At 39.1% G+C, this 16,528-nt stretch overlaps 1 protein-coding gene across 1 annotated transcript in view; it reads left to right on the top strand.

The window, feature by feature from the left end:
• unc119b (unc-119 lipid binding chaperone B) overlaps positions 1-16,528 on the top strand; it is a 40,897-nt gene that overhangs the window by 12,754 nt on the left and 11,615 nt on the right. The window contains exons 2-3 of the mRNA XM_078421184.1: positions 13,443-13,556; positions 16,295-16,403. Of these exons, the coding sequence (XP_078277310.1) occupies positions 13,443-13,556; positions 16,295-16,403 (223 nt within the window). The remainder of the gene's footprint in view (positions 1-13,442; positions 13,557-16,294; positions 16,404-16,528) is intronic.

The following is a 16,528-nucleotide window of genomic DNA, read 5'->3' as shown; positions in this document are numbered from 1 at the left end:
AAAAATTTAGAATTTAAAATTTGCTAAATTGTATAGAAGAAAAACATAAGATAGCTTTCAAGTGGTTCTGAGCATTAATCAAAACAACTTCAGTTGCTGGAAATCTAAAACGAAACAGATAATGCTGGAAATACTCAGAAGTTCAGGATGCATGTGGAAAGAGAAACAAAATCGATGTTGTTAGATTGGAGACAAAATATCTCTGAATTAAAATGTTGACCCAGTTTCTCTGTACAGAGGTGGTTTGGCCTCCTGTGAGTTTCCAGCATTTTCTGTTTTGTTTCAAAGTGTTCTTTGTTTTTGGGAAAAGTCAGCGATTCACATTTGTAATCAACTCGCATTGTAAAATGTAGCCATTCCACAAAGCATTTGTCTGGCTAACTGGATGCTGCTGCTCCTCACGATGACTGAAAGCCAGCTTTATGTTCTGTAAGCCAATATCCTAAATATGTTTATACAACATAAATGAAGGCATCAGTTGAAAAATAGCTTACACATGAGTAACTCTTCTGAACTAATCTTGGCCAACATGGCAAAATTGATATCTTAAAATCTTAATTACACTTTAAACATTAATTGCTCTTAATATATTAAAGTGACCAATGAAACTTGCCTGATATGTGCATCAATGTTTAAAATAACTCAATTGCCTCTTGCATTTCAACCAAACCATTAAGTGGTTTAGTACCAGATGTAATCTTTAAATTGTGAACTTTTCCTTCAGTGTTTTTGCTAACACGATGAACTCAAAACCCAGTTATTACTCATTATCACCTTTTCTACAACCCACAATAGACAGTTGTGGGCTCCACCTTTCCTTGATCATCTTTGCTGGATGTCTTTTTGCAATTTTTTCATTAATTTGTTCTAAGTGCCTTTTCATATTTGTCAGTTCCCTCTCCCCTAACTGTCTGAAGGGTCTCGGCCCGAAACGGTCACCTATTCCTTTGCTGCCTGACCCACTAAGTTACTCCAGCTTTTTGTGTCCATCTTGGGTGTAAACCAGCATCTGCAGTCCCTTCCTATATAAACATAGCACAAAAAGTAAGGAAATTTGTGTTTGGTAGATTATTTCTTTGTTGTAACAATGCTTCTTGGCAATAAATCTTATACCGTTGGAAAGCCTGTTTATTTCCCTTTTAAATGGTGCCACATTTGTAAGGAACATGAATTTGTGGGATGAGCAGCAGAGCTGAGTATGTGGGTTGCGCCCATGAAAAATCTGCCAAATCTTCTCTGCCAATGCCAAACAGCTTATTCTGCCATTGACTCTTGTTCGTTGTTGTTTGGTGGATTGGATGATTGAAGTCTGAAGAAACAAGACATATTGGCAATTTAACAACTTATTCATTTAATAAACAGGAGCCTCAGTAGCCTGTGGAAGAACCATACACAGCCACAACAGCCTGGCACCTCCTCCGCATGCTGGTCACCAGCCTGGTCACACACTGTTGTGGGATGGCATCCCATTCTTCAACCAGCATTTGTCGCAAGTCAGCCAACGTGGTTGTGTTGGTCACTCTGGCACGAACAGCACGCCCAAGCTGATCCCACAAGTGTTCAATGGGGTTGAGGTCAGGACTGCTGGCAGGCCATTCCATCCTCTCCACTCCCAAATTCTGGAGGTAGTCTCAGAAACCCTGCTCTGTGGGGGGCGAGCATTGTCATCTTAGAGGATAGAGTTCGGTCCCAGACTGTGGAGATATGGGATTGCCACTGGTTGTAGAATCTCATCTCGATATCTCTCTGCATTGAGATTGCCTCCAATGATGACAAGCCTCGTTTTTCCAGTGAGGGAGATGCCGCCCCACACCATCACACTGCCTCCACCAAAAGATGTTACTCTATCGGTGCAGCAATCAGCATAGCGTTCTCCGCGTCTTCTCCACACTTTGTCCCTATGATCCAACTGCCGTAGGCAGAATCTGGACTCATCGCTGAACATAACGTTCCTCCACATGTTCAGGTTCCAGTGCACGTGTTGCCGACACCAGCGCAAACGGGCCTGACGGTGAAGGGCAGTCATGGCAGGCCTCCTGGCAGCCCTATGAGACCGGAGATCGGCTGCGTGCAGTCTGTTCCGAATTGTCTGGGCAGAGAACCGTCGGCCATATCGTCCTGCAAACCTTGACTGCAAATCTGTAGAAGACAGCCTACGGTTCCTAAGTGCTGACAGGGTGAGGAAACGGTCTTCTTCGGGTGTCGTCTTCTTGGGACGCCCACTTCGCGGCCTGTCTCTGACATCTCCCGTTATATGGAACATGGCCTTCACTTTGGAGATGGTACTAGGGCTCACTCCAAATAATGCCGCAACTTGGTTTTGCGGAACACCAGCTTGAAGTTGCCCTATCGCACGGGGCCTATCCAGATCAGTCAAACGTGGCATGCCGATTCTTGGAGCAGACACCTACTGACCACTGTAGCAGGGCCCATGCTCACAGATGCTGCCAATCAGGTGCCAATCAGGCACCTGATTGCAGCACCTGGGGGTACCAGAAGCTCAAAACAAGAGTCAATAGCAACAGCAGAATAAGCTGTTTGGCATTGGCAGAGAAGATTTGGCAAATTTTTCATGGGCGCAACCCATATACTCAGCTCTGCTGCTCATCCCACAAATGCATGTTCCTTACAAATGTGGCATCATTTAAAAGGGAAATAAATAGGCTTTCCAACGGTATAAGATTTATTGCCAAGAAGCATTGTTACAACAAAGAAATAATCTACCAAACACAAATTTCCTTACTTTTTGTGCTATGTTTAGTTATCTTTAACATTGTGCCACACTTTGTGTGTCTTTTCTAAGAAAAGATGGAGTGTTTTTATAAGCTTGTTTTTATCTTCAGAGTGAAATCTGTCATGGTTGGGAATGGCAAAATAGCCTCTCATTTGTCATCCGGATATGCCTTAATAAATAAGATTGCCAGTGAATGTGAGATTGGTAGAGGTTTGTTTGCTGGAACTTTGTAGAATAATTCATGAAGTCGCCCCATTAAAATATTCCAGTAGGTTGAAATGAGGTGCAAACTTTCCATTGCGATTGATTTGAATCAATTGAGAGAGGAAAAGATTGCAAGCACACCCAGACTTCCTTCCCCTATACTTTCTATTAGTTTTTAACATATTTTATTCATATTGAAGTTAGTAGATGATTTATTTAAATTTGAAGGCCATTCGTTGGTTCATTGTTTTTTCATTGAAGCTTAATTTTTGTCAAGTGTTTAATTGTCATGTGTACTGACAATGGAACATTGGAATTCTGAGTTGCAGCAGATCTATAAATACCGCATTTTTAGACAACAAATAATAAACAAACCCAATTAATTAGAAACCCCAATATTAGTGCAAAAAGTCCACGACACAGAAAGATTTTATGAGGATTGAAGAACATTTGGATCAATATTACTGCAATAAGTACTTGCAATAAAGTGTAACATTTTGGAAAGCAGCTTACACTTTTCAAAGCACAGTATTGTGGGCTGTCAGTTGAATACAGTACTGTCACAGAGTTGGCCTTAGTACATTTAGCTAAGTAATTTTGTGGTTTGGTAATTCAGCTGTAAATCAATTTTATGCATTATTATATTCATGTATTATTAACTTATTGACTGCAGTCTGTTTAAAGTTTGATTTTTGTACACTTAATGTAGAAATTTAATTGCCACTTGTGACCATTGGTTTTTTCCTTGCATCCAATCTTAGAATCAAGAGAATAATGCACACTATGTGGAGACATAAAAGACTGCAGATGTTGGAATTCTTAGCAAAAAGCAAAGTGGAGGAACTCAGTGGGTGAGGCAGCATATGTGGAGGGAATGAACAGATGATATTTCGGGTCAGGACTCCTCAGACTGATGGAGTAGTTGGGGTGAAAGCTGGAAAAGAGAGGTGGGGGTGGGGCAGATCCTGGCAAATGATAGGGGGTGTGGTTGGCAGATGGGTGGAGTTAGTGGACAAAAGCTGGAGGTGGAAGAAAGACAAAAGGGTATAAGAAAAGAAGCTGGAGGGAGGGATATGGGTGGGTGATTGAGGGGGATAAAAGTGAAATGGGGTCTCGGCAAAGTCAAGGGTGGGAGATGAGTATAGAGGAGGGAAACGGAGCAGGATGGTGGGTGATGAGAGAAATGTGTGTGCACTGGGGTAGGAGGGTGGGGTATTACTTGAAATTGGAGAACTCAATGATCAGATTGTTGGGTTGTGGACTACCCAGGCGGAATACAAGGTGCTGTTCTTCCAGTTTGCGTGTGGCCTCGCTCTGGCGATGAGGCCAAGAACAGAAAAGTCAATATGGGAAGGGGAGGTAAAATGATTAGCAACCGGGAGGTGAAATTAATCTGGAGGAGAGAGAAAGGAAGCTCTGTTTCAGATGAATAGGCTCTGCATTCCTAAAATGCTAACGATTTACTGTTAGCATTTAAGAGTATAATAATTAACTGTACCCTGTGAGATAAAAGTTTTAAAATTTGAAGCTTGAGTTTTGTTTTTGTGGCCTGATTTTTAAATGTGTTATTGTCTGGTATTTCCGTGGGTTCATTGGAAATCAAAAGAAATGTATCAGTTCAACATTGTGGTGCATTTTTCTTCAGTTTGGTATGTTAAGGTCAATCTTAACCAGAAACCTTGGATGATTAGGGAAACTCCCTCTCTGTTAAAGTCCAGATCTGAGGTTTCAAGATTAACTAAAAAGCTAAGTGTGATATCGGTACGACTTTCAGGGCGCTGAGTTAGAATTCCAGAACAACCCAGACATCAGTCTTAAGAATAGCTTCTTCCTCTAGCTATCTGACTCTGGAACCAATCACCTCTTTCACATCCCATTCCCTCAGGAGTGCCAAGTACTTTTACTCAACTCATTCAGTTATTCCATTATTATATATTTTTTGCGTTGCAAACTTGAACTACTCTGCTGTTTTGCACTTGTATTTATTTTTGTATTTATCATTACTTTATGTGTACTGTTTATTTTGAGCTGTATGTGAACAAGGAATTTAATTGCACCCTGGTGTGTTTGACAGTAAGCTAATTTGAATCTGCCTTTGCTAAGTTACAGCTCCTGATGAATAGGAAGAGGACTGTTTCCAGGGTCTTGGCATGAACCGTTATTGTCAGAGGGCAGTTATTGTCACTGTACGGCAAGGTCTTATTAGTGAAAGGCCTTGCTTGCAGATGTTGTACAATCCTTCATCTGCTTCAGTGATCGAGCCAACAATGACTTGCAATGTTTCTATTGCAGCTCCATCACAGAGGTTGGTGTGTCCTTCACTTTGGAGTAGTGGTGATGTAGGGTGAACAGTTTTCTGTTAGTCCTGTTAATTAACAGTTTTCTGTTAATCCATCTCCTGTCGAGACCCGAATCTGCCTTTGCTAGTCTGGTGAAGGGTCTCGACCCGAAATGTCACCCATTCCTTCTCTCCAGAATTTAATTGATTACAGTGCATATAACAACAACAGTAAACCCCATCCCTCCCCTTCCCTACATAATCATGAAATCAAACAAACAAAAACAAATAAATAAATAAATAAAAATAAATTTTAAAAAAACATAACTACAATGTGACAAAAAAGACAAAAGCACAAAAACATGAGGCAAGGTAATTTTCACAAGTCAAATATTTCAGTATTTTCACTGCTGGATTCAAAGAAGGTACAAAAGCCTGTGGCATTGAGGGGATAGTTTTACTTGTCCTTAATATGCTGCAGCACTGGGTTCCATATGTTGAAGAACTTTTGAGGGTTGCCAGACAATTCATATCTCAACCTCTCTACGTGTAATATGCCCATTAATTCTCTTAACCAAGTCTCAAACTGAGGAGCAGAGTCTGATTTCCATAGTTTCAAAATACATCTGTTGGCAATTACCATACCATAAACCAAGATTGTGCGAGCATTATGGTCTAGCTTCTCAAGCGTTGTGGAATACCCGAATAGAGCAGTTTCAGGGTCCGGAGTTAAAGTGACGTTTAAAACAGTAGAGTACCATTGAAATAAAAGACACCAAAAGTTGTGAAGTTTTGGACAAGTCCAAAAATGGTGAGCGAGTGTACCCTCAGCGGTCTTGCATCTATTACACAAAGGTGAGAGATCAGGAAAGATTTTATGCAGCTTAACCTTAGAGTAGTGTAATCTGTGTATAACCTTGAATTGAATCAGTTGTAGCCTAGAATTAATAGAACAGGATTTTATACTTTTCAGTACTACCTTCCAGACATCGTCATCAATTTCAATGTTAAGGTCTTCTTCCCAGGTTTGTTTTATTTTTTAAAGTAGATTTATCTAGTTTGTTTGAAAAGATATCTACAAAAGATGAGATTAGGTTCTTTGCTTCCGGGGGACCCAGCAAAATTTTGGACAACGAGTCGTCTTCGGGCAGGGACTCAAAAAGCAAATTGTTTTGTCGAACATAATTTCTCAGCTGTAAGTACCTGAAGAATTGAGTTTTGGGCAATGAGAACTTGGATTGTAGCTGATCAAATGATGCAAAGTGTCTATTTATGTAAAGATCTTTTATTGTAACTATCCCTTTACAGCTCCATTCTCTGAATGCTGTGTCTGTAAATGATGGGGGGAAAGCGTGGTTATGCCAGATTGGGGCGTGCATTGACGTATTCGGAAGCTCACAAGCTTTCCTAATTTGGTGCCATATTCTCTGAGCATTGGACAGAGTGAAGTGATCCTCTCTAAGAGAGGTGAGAGATCTGGGTAATGAAAAAAGGAGAGCAGGGAGAGAAGTTTTTGGGGTTAAGCTTTTTTCAATAGCCAGCCAAGGGGGCAGGTCATATCCAACTCCCCGTTCATATGCATACTGCCAGTATACCATGACTCTAATATTGACCGCCCAATAGTAATATAAAAAGCACGGTAACCCCAGTCCCCCATGTTCCCTCGTTTTTTGAAGATAAGCTTTTGAGATCCTGTGTGCTTTATATCCCCAAATAAATGGCATAATGATAGAATCGATTAACTTAAAGTAGGATTTGGGGATAAAAATAGGGACATTCTGAAATAAATACAGAATTCTCGGCAGGGAGACCATCTTTACTGCGTTCACGCGGCCAATCAAGGAAATAGGCAACGTTCTCCATTTCTCTATGTTCTCCTTTAGCTTGTTCAACCTTTCGGTAAAGTTAATTTTAAAAAGGGTCTTGGGGTTTTTCGATATTTTAATGCCCAGATATTTTATACTGTCTGGATTTGTTTTAAACTGCATGTTGGCTAAGAATACAGGGTCTAATTCTGCTGTTATCGATATAAGTTCACTCTTCTGCCAGTTTATAGTGTAACCTGAGACCTCGCCAAAGGAATTAATAAGCTGGAATAGGTAAGGGACAGAATGTTCAGGGTCAGATACAAAGATGGCAATATCATCCGCATAAAGCGAAATCTTATGTTCCACCCCACCCAGTATTATCGCTTTTATAAGCGCATGCCCTCTTATGCCGATTGCCAGCGGCTCAATGGCTAACGCAAAGAGGAACGGCGAGAGGGGGCAGCCCTGTCGCGTACCCCTCTGAAGGGGTTTGAAAGGAATATTAATGCAATAAGGCAGATGATATCAGTGTAAAGAGAAATAGACTTAATGTTTCATGTTGAAGACCTTTTGTCAAATGCTGGCTGACCTACTGAATGTTTGTAGTGTTTTCTCTTACTATTTCAGATGTGCAACATCTGCGTTTTTTAATTTTTTTGATTGCTGAGGTCCATCTACTGGTAAGGTAACTGTTTTTAAACAATAGGACGCAAAAGGTTGGAGTAACGCAGCAGAACAGGCAACATCTCCAGAGAACCGAACTGAAGAAAACGTTTCTACATTTTCTAAACAATGCTCCGTGCAAAGTAACTTCAGTTTGTAGTGTATTCTTTTAGTAAATTGGGCAAAGTTGGAATGGGAAAACTGATGTCAATTTCTATTATGTTGAAATTCTAGCTCCAAAATTTGCAAAACCTTGTATCTGAATCCATCACAGAGCTTTATTTTTGGTACAGTCAGTACCTGTAATATGTTTGCACAGTGCCAGAGACCCGGGATCGGTCCTGATTATGGGTGGTATCGGTACAGAGCTTGTACGTAGGTTAATTGGCTTCTGTAAATTGCCCCAAGTGTGTAGGATGCGAAACTGGGATAACATAGAATTAGTGTACAGGTGATCGTTGGTCGGTGCGGACTCGGTGGGCCGAAAGCCTGTTTCCACGCTGTAACTCTAAACTAAACATAAAAACCTGATGCTGATTAATTGGGATTTCATAAATCCTCTTTGTCTGATGAGCCTTGATTCCCTATCAGTGCTGAATGTAACCTTGCAGTAACAGTGCTCGAGGTCACTCCAAATAGATTTAGATTTAGTTTTAGAGATACAGCGCAGAAACAGGCCCTTCGGCCCACTGGGTCCGCGCCGCCCAGTGATCCCCGCACACTAACGCTATCCTGCACCCACTAGGGACAATTTTTTTAAACATTTGCCCAGCCAATTAACCTACATACCTGTACTTCTTTGGAGTGTGGGAGGAAACCGAAGATCTCGGAGAAAACCCACGCAGGTCACGGGGAGAACGTACAAACTCCGTACAGACGGCGCCCGTAGTCAGGATCGAATGGCTTTTAATAGCCGCTAGATGGTAAGAGAAAGCTCCAGTTCCGTGCCCTATGTTGTCATCCATTGTGATATTAATCAGCTTTGACTAGGGTCATGACAATTTAATGGTTAACAAAAGCAGTCGTTTATGTGGAATTTCAGTAAAGCACAATTGTGGTGATAGAATGCCTCCACAAACTGAAAGGCATCCTGCAGTGCAATTATGTATAAAACCCATTCACAGATTTGCGCATCGGAAAAGACATTTTTAAAGCTATACACGCCACAATGAAGCAGGCAATGTGAGCCACATTGTGTCATGATTTAAGAGAATTCAATTTCATTGGAACATTGACTGGAGCAAGTTTTTCCTTATTTTATAGATGATACTATTTTGTTAGCTATGTTTCCTCACTGTAAATTGTTTTTGAGCAATGATAAGCTGTTTTAATTATTTTAAAAGATATGAATGGAATTTATGCGGCACTTTTTATAAGTAGTAAGCTGGATTGTTACAGGTGAGGAAATGGAATGAAATAGTTTCGCTAAAAAGGTATGATGGGGAAAGTGTATGCTTGGTAATTTTTACGGAAAGTAGCAACATTTATTTGGCAGAAAATCGTTTTTCTGTAACAACACTCGATAAATGCTGGATGTTGGACATACTGTCTGTCGTCTTCTCATGATATCTCTTCCCATCCACCATCAGCACCTGGATTTTATAATGAAGCATAAATGATCATCATTGTCATATTTAACCTGGTAAAGAAACATAAGTATTGTAATGATGAATTTTTAATCCAGACCTTTTTATTTTGCATTTAAACAAAAGCTCTGAACAGACTTGGATGTCCACCATATGATGGAATAAGCTAGGAAATGCAGTAAAGTTAAGTTTGCAAAATGGTGTATTTGGATATGGCTGTAAATAAAGCAAATGATTGGATAGCTTAGAAAATTCATAATAAAAAAAGCTTAAGTAGTTTAGTGATTGAGCAGGTACCCAGAAAATGTGCCTTTCATAAAGTTGCTCTAAATAAAGAGACACCTGCCATGCAAGCTGTTTTTAAACAAATCATCATTTCATTTGTAGAAGCAGATTTAATGCCTTTCCCCTTTTGTATTCACTGTAGGCTTGCATTCACTGGAGTTTAGAAGGATGAGAGGGGATCTTATAGAGACATATAAAATTATAAAAGGACTGGACAAGCTAGATGCAGGAAAAATGTTCCCAATGTTGGGCGAGTCCAGAACCAGGGGGCCACAGTCTTAGGATAAAGGGGAGGCCATTTAAAACTGAGGTGAGAAGGAACTTTTTCACCCAGAGAGTTGTGGATTTGTGGAATTCTCTGCCACAGAGGGCAGTGGAGGCCAAATCACTGGATGGATTTAAGAGAGAGTTAGATAGAGCTCTAGCGACTAGTGGAATCAAGGGATATGGGGAGAAGGCAGGCACGGGTTACTGATTGTGGAAGATCACAATGAATTGCGGAAGATCACAATGAATTGTGGAAGATCACAATGAATGGCGGTGCTGGCTCGAAGGGCCAAATGGCCTCCTCCTGCACCTATTTTCTATGTTTCTATGTAAAACTCCATTCACCGTAACAGTTTATGGTCAAAATAGTCTTGTGAAATCAGTTTTGGGGTAGATTTGATGCCAGGATTGATTTGGGAGGTAAAACACTAAAATATTTGATGGTATAAGAAAATAACTGCAGATGCTGGTACAAATCGATTTATTCACAAAATGCTGGAGTAACTCAGCAGGTCAGGCAGCATCTCGGGAGAGAAGGAATGGGTGACGTTTCGGGTCGAGACCCTTCTTCAGACTGATGTCAGGGGGGGCGGGACAAAGGAAGGATAAGGGTGGAGACGGGAAGATAGAGGGAGATATGGGAAGGAGGAGGGGAGGATTGAAAGTACTACAGAATGATCTGAGGAAAGATATAAGGTATGTTCACAATTGGGTGCATATATAAGGTTGGAGAGAATAGTTTCTTTAAAAAAAGCAGGATTCTTGTAGCTGAAGAAAATAATATACTTTCTGTACCAAACAGGAAATATAACGAATGATGCTTTGTACCAAGAAAGGCATTTCCATGTTTTGTTGAATGTATTTAATATGGGAGCCTGGTGTCAGCAATTATTAATGGGTTTTGTCAGATTTAAAGCTAAAGTTTAATTTTTATTTGTACATTCCACGATAAAATATTTCCTGGGATTTCTACAAATATCTGAATCAAATATATTAAATCATCTTTTGAAAAATGTTGACTCTACCGTGGTTCAGAATGCAATATTACAAATTATAGTAGCTCATATGGTATAATCTAAATTTACAGTTGAAACATAATAAACCAGCTTTCATGCTAAAAAATGCTGACGATTAATATTCTGGTGAACCCTTTAGATAGAGTTGATGTTTTTAAGTGACAATGGAACTAATATGTGCCTTCTAATGTTATATGCACTGTTGAATGCAATGTAATTGCAGATGCAAAATGAATTGATTTCATCCAAGTCTTCTATCTATACATTGAAGCAAAATCAGTCCATTGGACTCCAGTGATTTCAATTATACTTGAATTATCACATTGGAATTCAGCTACTTTTGATCTCTTGTAACGGGAAGTTTGCAAATGTCAAACATCAAAAAAAAGATTGAATCATTACCATGGTGCCAAAATATTTCCAGTAATTGTGAAGCTTTGAAATTTCATTCTACAGGAAGTTTATTTTCAGCTCCCCTAAATAACATGTATTAACAATAGAAATCTGTAGTGTAATTCAGACTAGAGTGCTGGAACAATCTTCAAATTGTTCTGACTGAAGAAATGTGGTTTCTAGTTTGGGAATGATGTATTTGTGGTGCGTGCAGTATAATTGTAGTTTAAAGCAGCTGTAAAGGGGTGGAGGTAAGGCTGAATTATAGTCGGTGCACTGCCTGGTAATGCCTATTATTTTGACAGCAGTTTTGGAGCACATGCTTCTTTATAGATTTTAATGTCAGTAAAAATGGGCTCATTACATCCTCTGTGTTTGCATTTGCTAAGAGTTCTCTTTTTCCAATCAGTCGTCATTTTACTAGCTGCTGTAACAATTGTTGGCTGTTTGAACCAATGGTGCAGTACATAGTAGCATAATAAATTAGTAGGTGAAGCATGTAGTGAAGGGGGAGAATGGTCTGCATTACAATTGTTGAAATCATATTTGAAAGGAAATTTTTTTTTTGTGAAAGTGGAGGAAGAAATGGTCTTATGGACAATTAGGTTAGCTTTGAAAAAGTAAGTCACTACTGCTGAAGTGAGAGATCTCGCAGAGAGTATTGAGCATGGATCATAGGGGACAGTGAGAAGAGTTATGCAAGAAATGACTGTCAATGAATCTGGAAACTGTTAACTTGTGTTGTGACTGCAATACTAAACCATAAATAAATTCTCACCAACAGGTTGGCCATACTGCAATATTTTTATTTTAGTTTTTTTAGTTTTAGAGATACAGTGTGGAAAGGTCTGTTTCCACGTTCTATGGCCTTTAAGCCTGTCCTTTGGCCAATCGAGTCCGGGCTGACCACGAACATCCATATACTAGTTCTTTCCTACACACTCAGGCCAATTTACAGAAGTCAATTAACCTACAAACCTGCACGTCTTTGGAATGTGGGAGGAAACTGGAGCTCCTGAGGAAAACCACACCCTCAGCCATATCACAGACTTCATTGGTTTTTCCTCTACTCTCTCTTCCGTTTGCTTTCATCTTAAAACTCGTTGCATAGCCATCTTTTTTTAGTAATGAAAGGACATCATACTGAAACAATCATTTCTGTTTTTCCTCAAATACTGCCTGACCTGCTTCTGCAGCATTTTCTGTTTTTTGTATGGTTTTAGCAGTACAAACATTCAGGGGAGAATGTGAAAAGGGAGTAGGCTATTCGGCTTAAATTCCTGCTCTTCTATTCATTAGGATTACAGCTTGTTTTGTGACCAACGTCTGTGATATCTTGCTTTACTTCTTGAAACGTTGAAAGGTTAGTTTGCGCCATGCAAAAAAATTGTACCTCAGCTTGGAGCTGAATTCTGCCAGGGAGTTTGCACACAGTGACATGCTGGCAGGAAATATGTGTTCCCAATAGAATGCAACTCGTGAAGAGTGCCTTGCCGTTTATTGGGAAATTAGAACATTTGAAATAGAAGTGTTTCATTCAGCCTCTTTTCCAGCTGTAACATTCAATAAAATCATTGCCAATCTTTTTTAGCACCATTTTCCTGCACAAAACCTATGATAGGAATCGTCTTTGCTCAAATCTATTCCATTGTACCAAAAGTGTGCACAACATGACTGATTACTTTTTATCCAATCTCCCCACAAAATTCAGTAATTCCATTTTTATTTAAGAGAGCAGTTGTATTTGTAGCCTGCAACCTCAAAATTAGTTTGCAGAAAAATAGTCGACAAAAAAAATTCCCATAGCTCTTGAATTCACAAAGCTCTTGAATAATACTTTTGCAATTTTTCTCCAGCCTGATCCAGCGTTTGAAGTACATATAGGTTTGAATTTGCCATGCATGATCAAAGTCATTTTAATTAGAGTCATAGAACGTGGAAACAGGCCTTTAAGCCCAACTCGTCCATGCCCCATCTAAGCTAGTTCCATATGGCCCATGTCCCCCTAAACCTTTGCAATCCATGTACCTGTCCAAATGTCTTTTAAATGTTGTTGTTATACCTGCCTCGACTATTTCCTCTGACAATTATTAATTCATTGAGCTGAGTAATTAGGTTTAACAAAATGTTTTATACTTTTCATTTGTGCTACAAGTTCGGGTAACTTTGTTACATCAGACAAACTTTAAACTAAAAATTATTTTCCAGCCTACTTGTGCAAGCCCGAAGACAACGTTTTTGGTATTGACTTCACACGGTTTAAGATTCGAGATATGGAAACTGGGACCGTTTTGTTTGAAATTGCCAAGCCACCATCTTCTGGTATGTAACACTTGTGAGAACGTTTCTGCAATCTTTAAAGCCAAAAGATTGTTGAGAGCTTTCTTTCATCTAATTCACTATTTGAGTTTGATGGTGCCAGTTTTGATAGTGACTCGACAGTTTTATTCAATGTTTGCATGATGTGCCTATCCACCTTTAGATACATGTCTTTAGTGCGTTTGAAATTTTGATGAAAGTTTTCATGTTCTACTTTCCCAAATTGATAGTGAAAAATATATATAACAACTGCTTGAAAATTGGGAGCAATCTGATTGCTGTAATATATGCTCTGAATTTTGGATCTTATTTAAATATATAAATATCACTTAGTCCAATTTTTCTCCTTCAATGCACTTATGTTTTAGTATTTTAGTACAGGTATTTTCAATCTTAATGTTTACATTTTCCCCACCACTTCCTAGTTTCTGCTAGTTTACAAGCGATAAGATCTTCCCAATAGTATTCAAAAGATTAAATAATCTCATACTTGCTTGGATTAAACTCCATCTGCCATTTCTCCACTCATTTCTGTAGCTAATCTATATCCCGCTGTATACTTTGGCAGTGTTCCTCATAGTCCAAGACTCCAGCAATCTTGGTGTCATTTGCAAACTTACCAGCCAACCCGTGTACGTTTACATCCAAGTCATTTATATGTATCGTGAGCGGCAGAGGTCCCAGCACAGTGATGTCAGGACTGTAAAATCGTTGCAGTGAGGAAACATTTGATCGTTTGCTATTTTCTTTTCAAGGGTGACGTGGGTGTGTTTTTAAAAACAAATTAAGGGATCAAGATCGAATAAATCCGAACAACCAGTTTTCCATAGATATACACACAGCCCATATCAGCTCTAATTTCTAATGTTTAAGACATGTTTATTACAATGATGGATTATATATTTCTAGGGAGCATAGTTTTAAAATTATTTGTAGAAAGAATATTATGAAGGGAATATTTCTTAGAGGGTGGCATAGGAGTTTGGAACTCTGACTTGAAGGGTTTATAGTGCAGATGTCCTCATTACATTTGAAAGATAAGTGGATGTGTATTTGAAGTGTTGAGAATTAAAGAGATATGGACTAAGGGTTTCTCTTGAAGAATGAGGTTAGGAAGCTTTCTCTTTCACCGGAGTGGATGAGGTTGTTAAAAATACCTCATTCTGTGTTGTACGTCTTACATGCATCAATGGCAATAAGATTTAAGTGACGTGATACTGTTAAATAAAATCAGGCAATGCAACGTAGCACTGTGTAAGACAGCAGCCATGGAAGAGGGCAAGAGTTCAAGTTGCTGGTTGATGACCTTTCATCTGTTCTGGTGAGAGGTCATTGACCTGAAACTTTGATTATGGGAATAGGGCAGGAAAGTGGAATCATGTTCAGCCACCAAGTCCACCATGAACTGACAGAATGTTCGAGCGGGTTCAATGGGCTACACACAGCCTATATCAGTTCCAATTTCTAATGTTTAAACAGACTATTACGAAGACGGATTATATATTTCTAGGAATAAAGTGCCTCAATTAGAACATGGGTGAAATTTAATTTGATTGTGAGGCTTTTTACACTGATTATTGGAGAGTAATCTTGGGTTATTTGGAAATAATACAAGTTTAATGTTCAATTTGCTCCAAATGAGCTAATCTCCCTTAAGGGTGTGGAGACTTGCATACAATCAAAACAATTTGCTTCAACACTTGTGTTTTTAAAATGTATAAAGGTAATGGCGAGAAAAACTCTGATTACATCTTGCTGAAGTAAATATGCAGACATTTCCGCATCCTTGCTCTCAAATATTTGTTTTCAAATGTCATACAATAGCCAGCCACATTGGCAATGGAAGGCTTTTAACATTTGTAAAACAAATCTCTTAAAAAATTGATAGGAAAAGCAAATGTTCTATTGCTCTGTGGCAATTATGAAACTCAATTCAGTAAATAAAGTAACTCTTGATCTGGTATCACAATAAAACCACAAAAGCTTACTTTCAGATGGGATAATTTTCTTTGATCGTCTTATTGTAGATTACAGTCATTATTTGATTGTTACAAATCAAACAATTTGTTGTCTGGCAAAGCACCATCACTATCTTGTTGATATAACTAGAATCAGTAATTAATATGACCGACATCTTTTTTTGTTTTTAATTAGCACGTTAAGATTTGCAAGGAAAATGGCAAATCTTTATTTTGCAATATCCATGTATTTCTGTAATAGTACAAAAATCCATGAATGGAAATGACAACTATGGGTCTACCACCGATTTTCCGTCAATTGATGATCAGGCACTTCCTTTAATCTGGACAAAATTACGAGAGCGCACTTGAAATTCCCACTACTGCCAGACTTGTTCATTGGGCGACCACAGATGGCATTGCATGTGGCATGCGCTCTTTCACGTATACCTGTAAATGAGTCTGTCATGAAAGAGTTAATTGGTTTAAATTATTATAATTTTTTACGTTTCTAGCAGTTCATGGCGCTTTAGAGACATGGGGGGGGGGGGGTGGTATAATTAGTGGGTGAGAAGTGTATTGTTGAATTATTGTTATCTGACCTCTGTTGATCCGGCAAGACAGATAATCAGGCAAGGCTCAGGAACCAAGGGCGCCGGAAAATCGGTGGCCTACCTGTATCACATTTTAGTTTGTCATAATCAGTTTGTCATAGATTTTTTTAAATGTGCAGCAGGGCATTTACAAAATATTACTGTACTTTATGATTTTCAAATTTATCAGAGCTGGAAGATGAGGACGATGAAAATGGCGGAATGGATTCTAATTCTGGACGGTTTGTTCGTTACCAGTTCACTCCTGCCTTCTTGAGACTGAGAACAGTTGGTGCAACGTGAGTTGTTCAGTTTTTTTTTGTTGCACACTTCAGATTGAGTTAGAATTACTTGTGGCATATGCATACAGTCGTGTTTGAACTGCTTGCAGCATAATATTATCAACGATGAGGGAAAATATCCA

The sequence above is a fragment of the Rhinoraja longicauda genome, chromosome 25 (genome assembly GCF_053455715.1).
Source record: "Rhinoraja longicauda isolate Sanriku21f chromosome 25, sRhiLon1.1, whole genome shotgun sequence".
NCBI classification, from domain to species: Eukaryota; Metazoa; Chordata; class Chondrichthyes; order Rajiformes; family Arhynchobatidae; genus Rhinoraja; species Rhinoraja longicauda.
The sequence above is the reverse complement of the archived record's forward strand: the minus strand, read 5'-3'. Positions and strand labels throughout refer to the sequence as shown.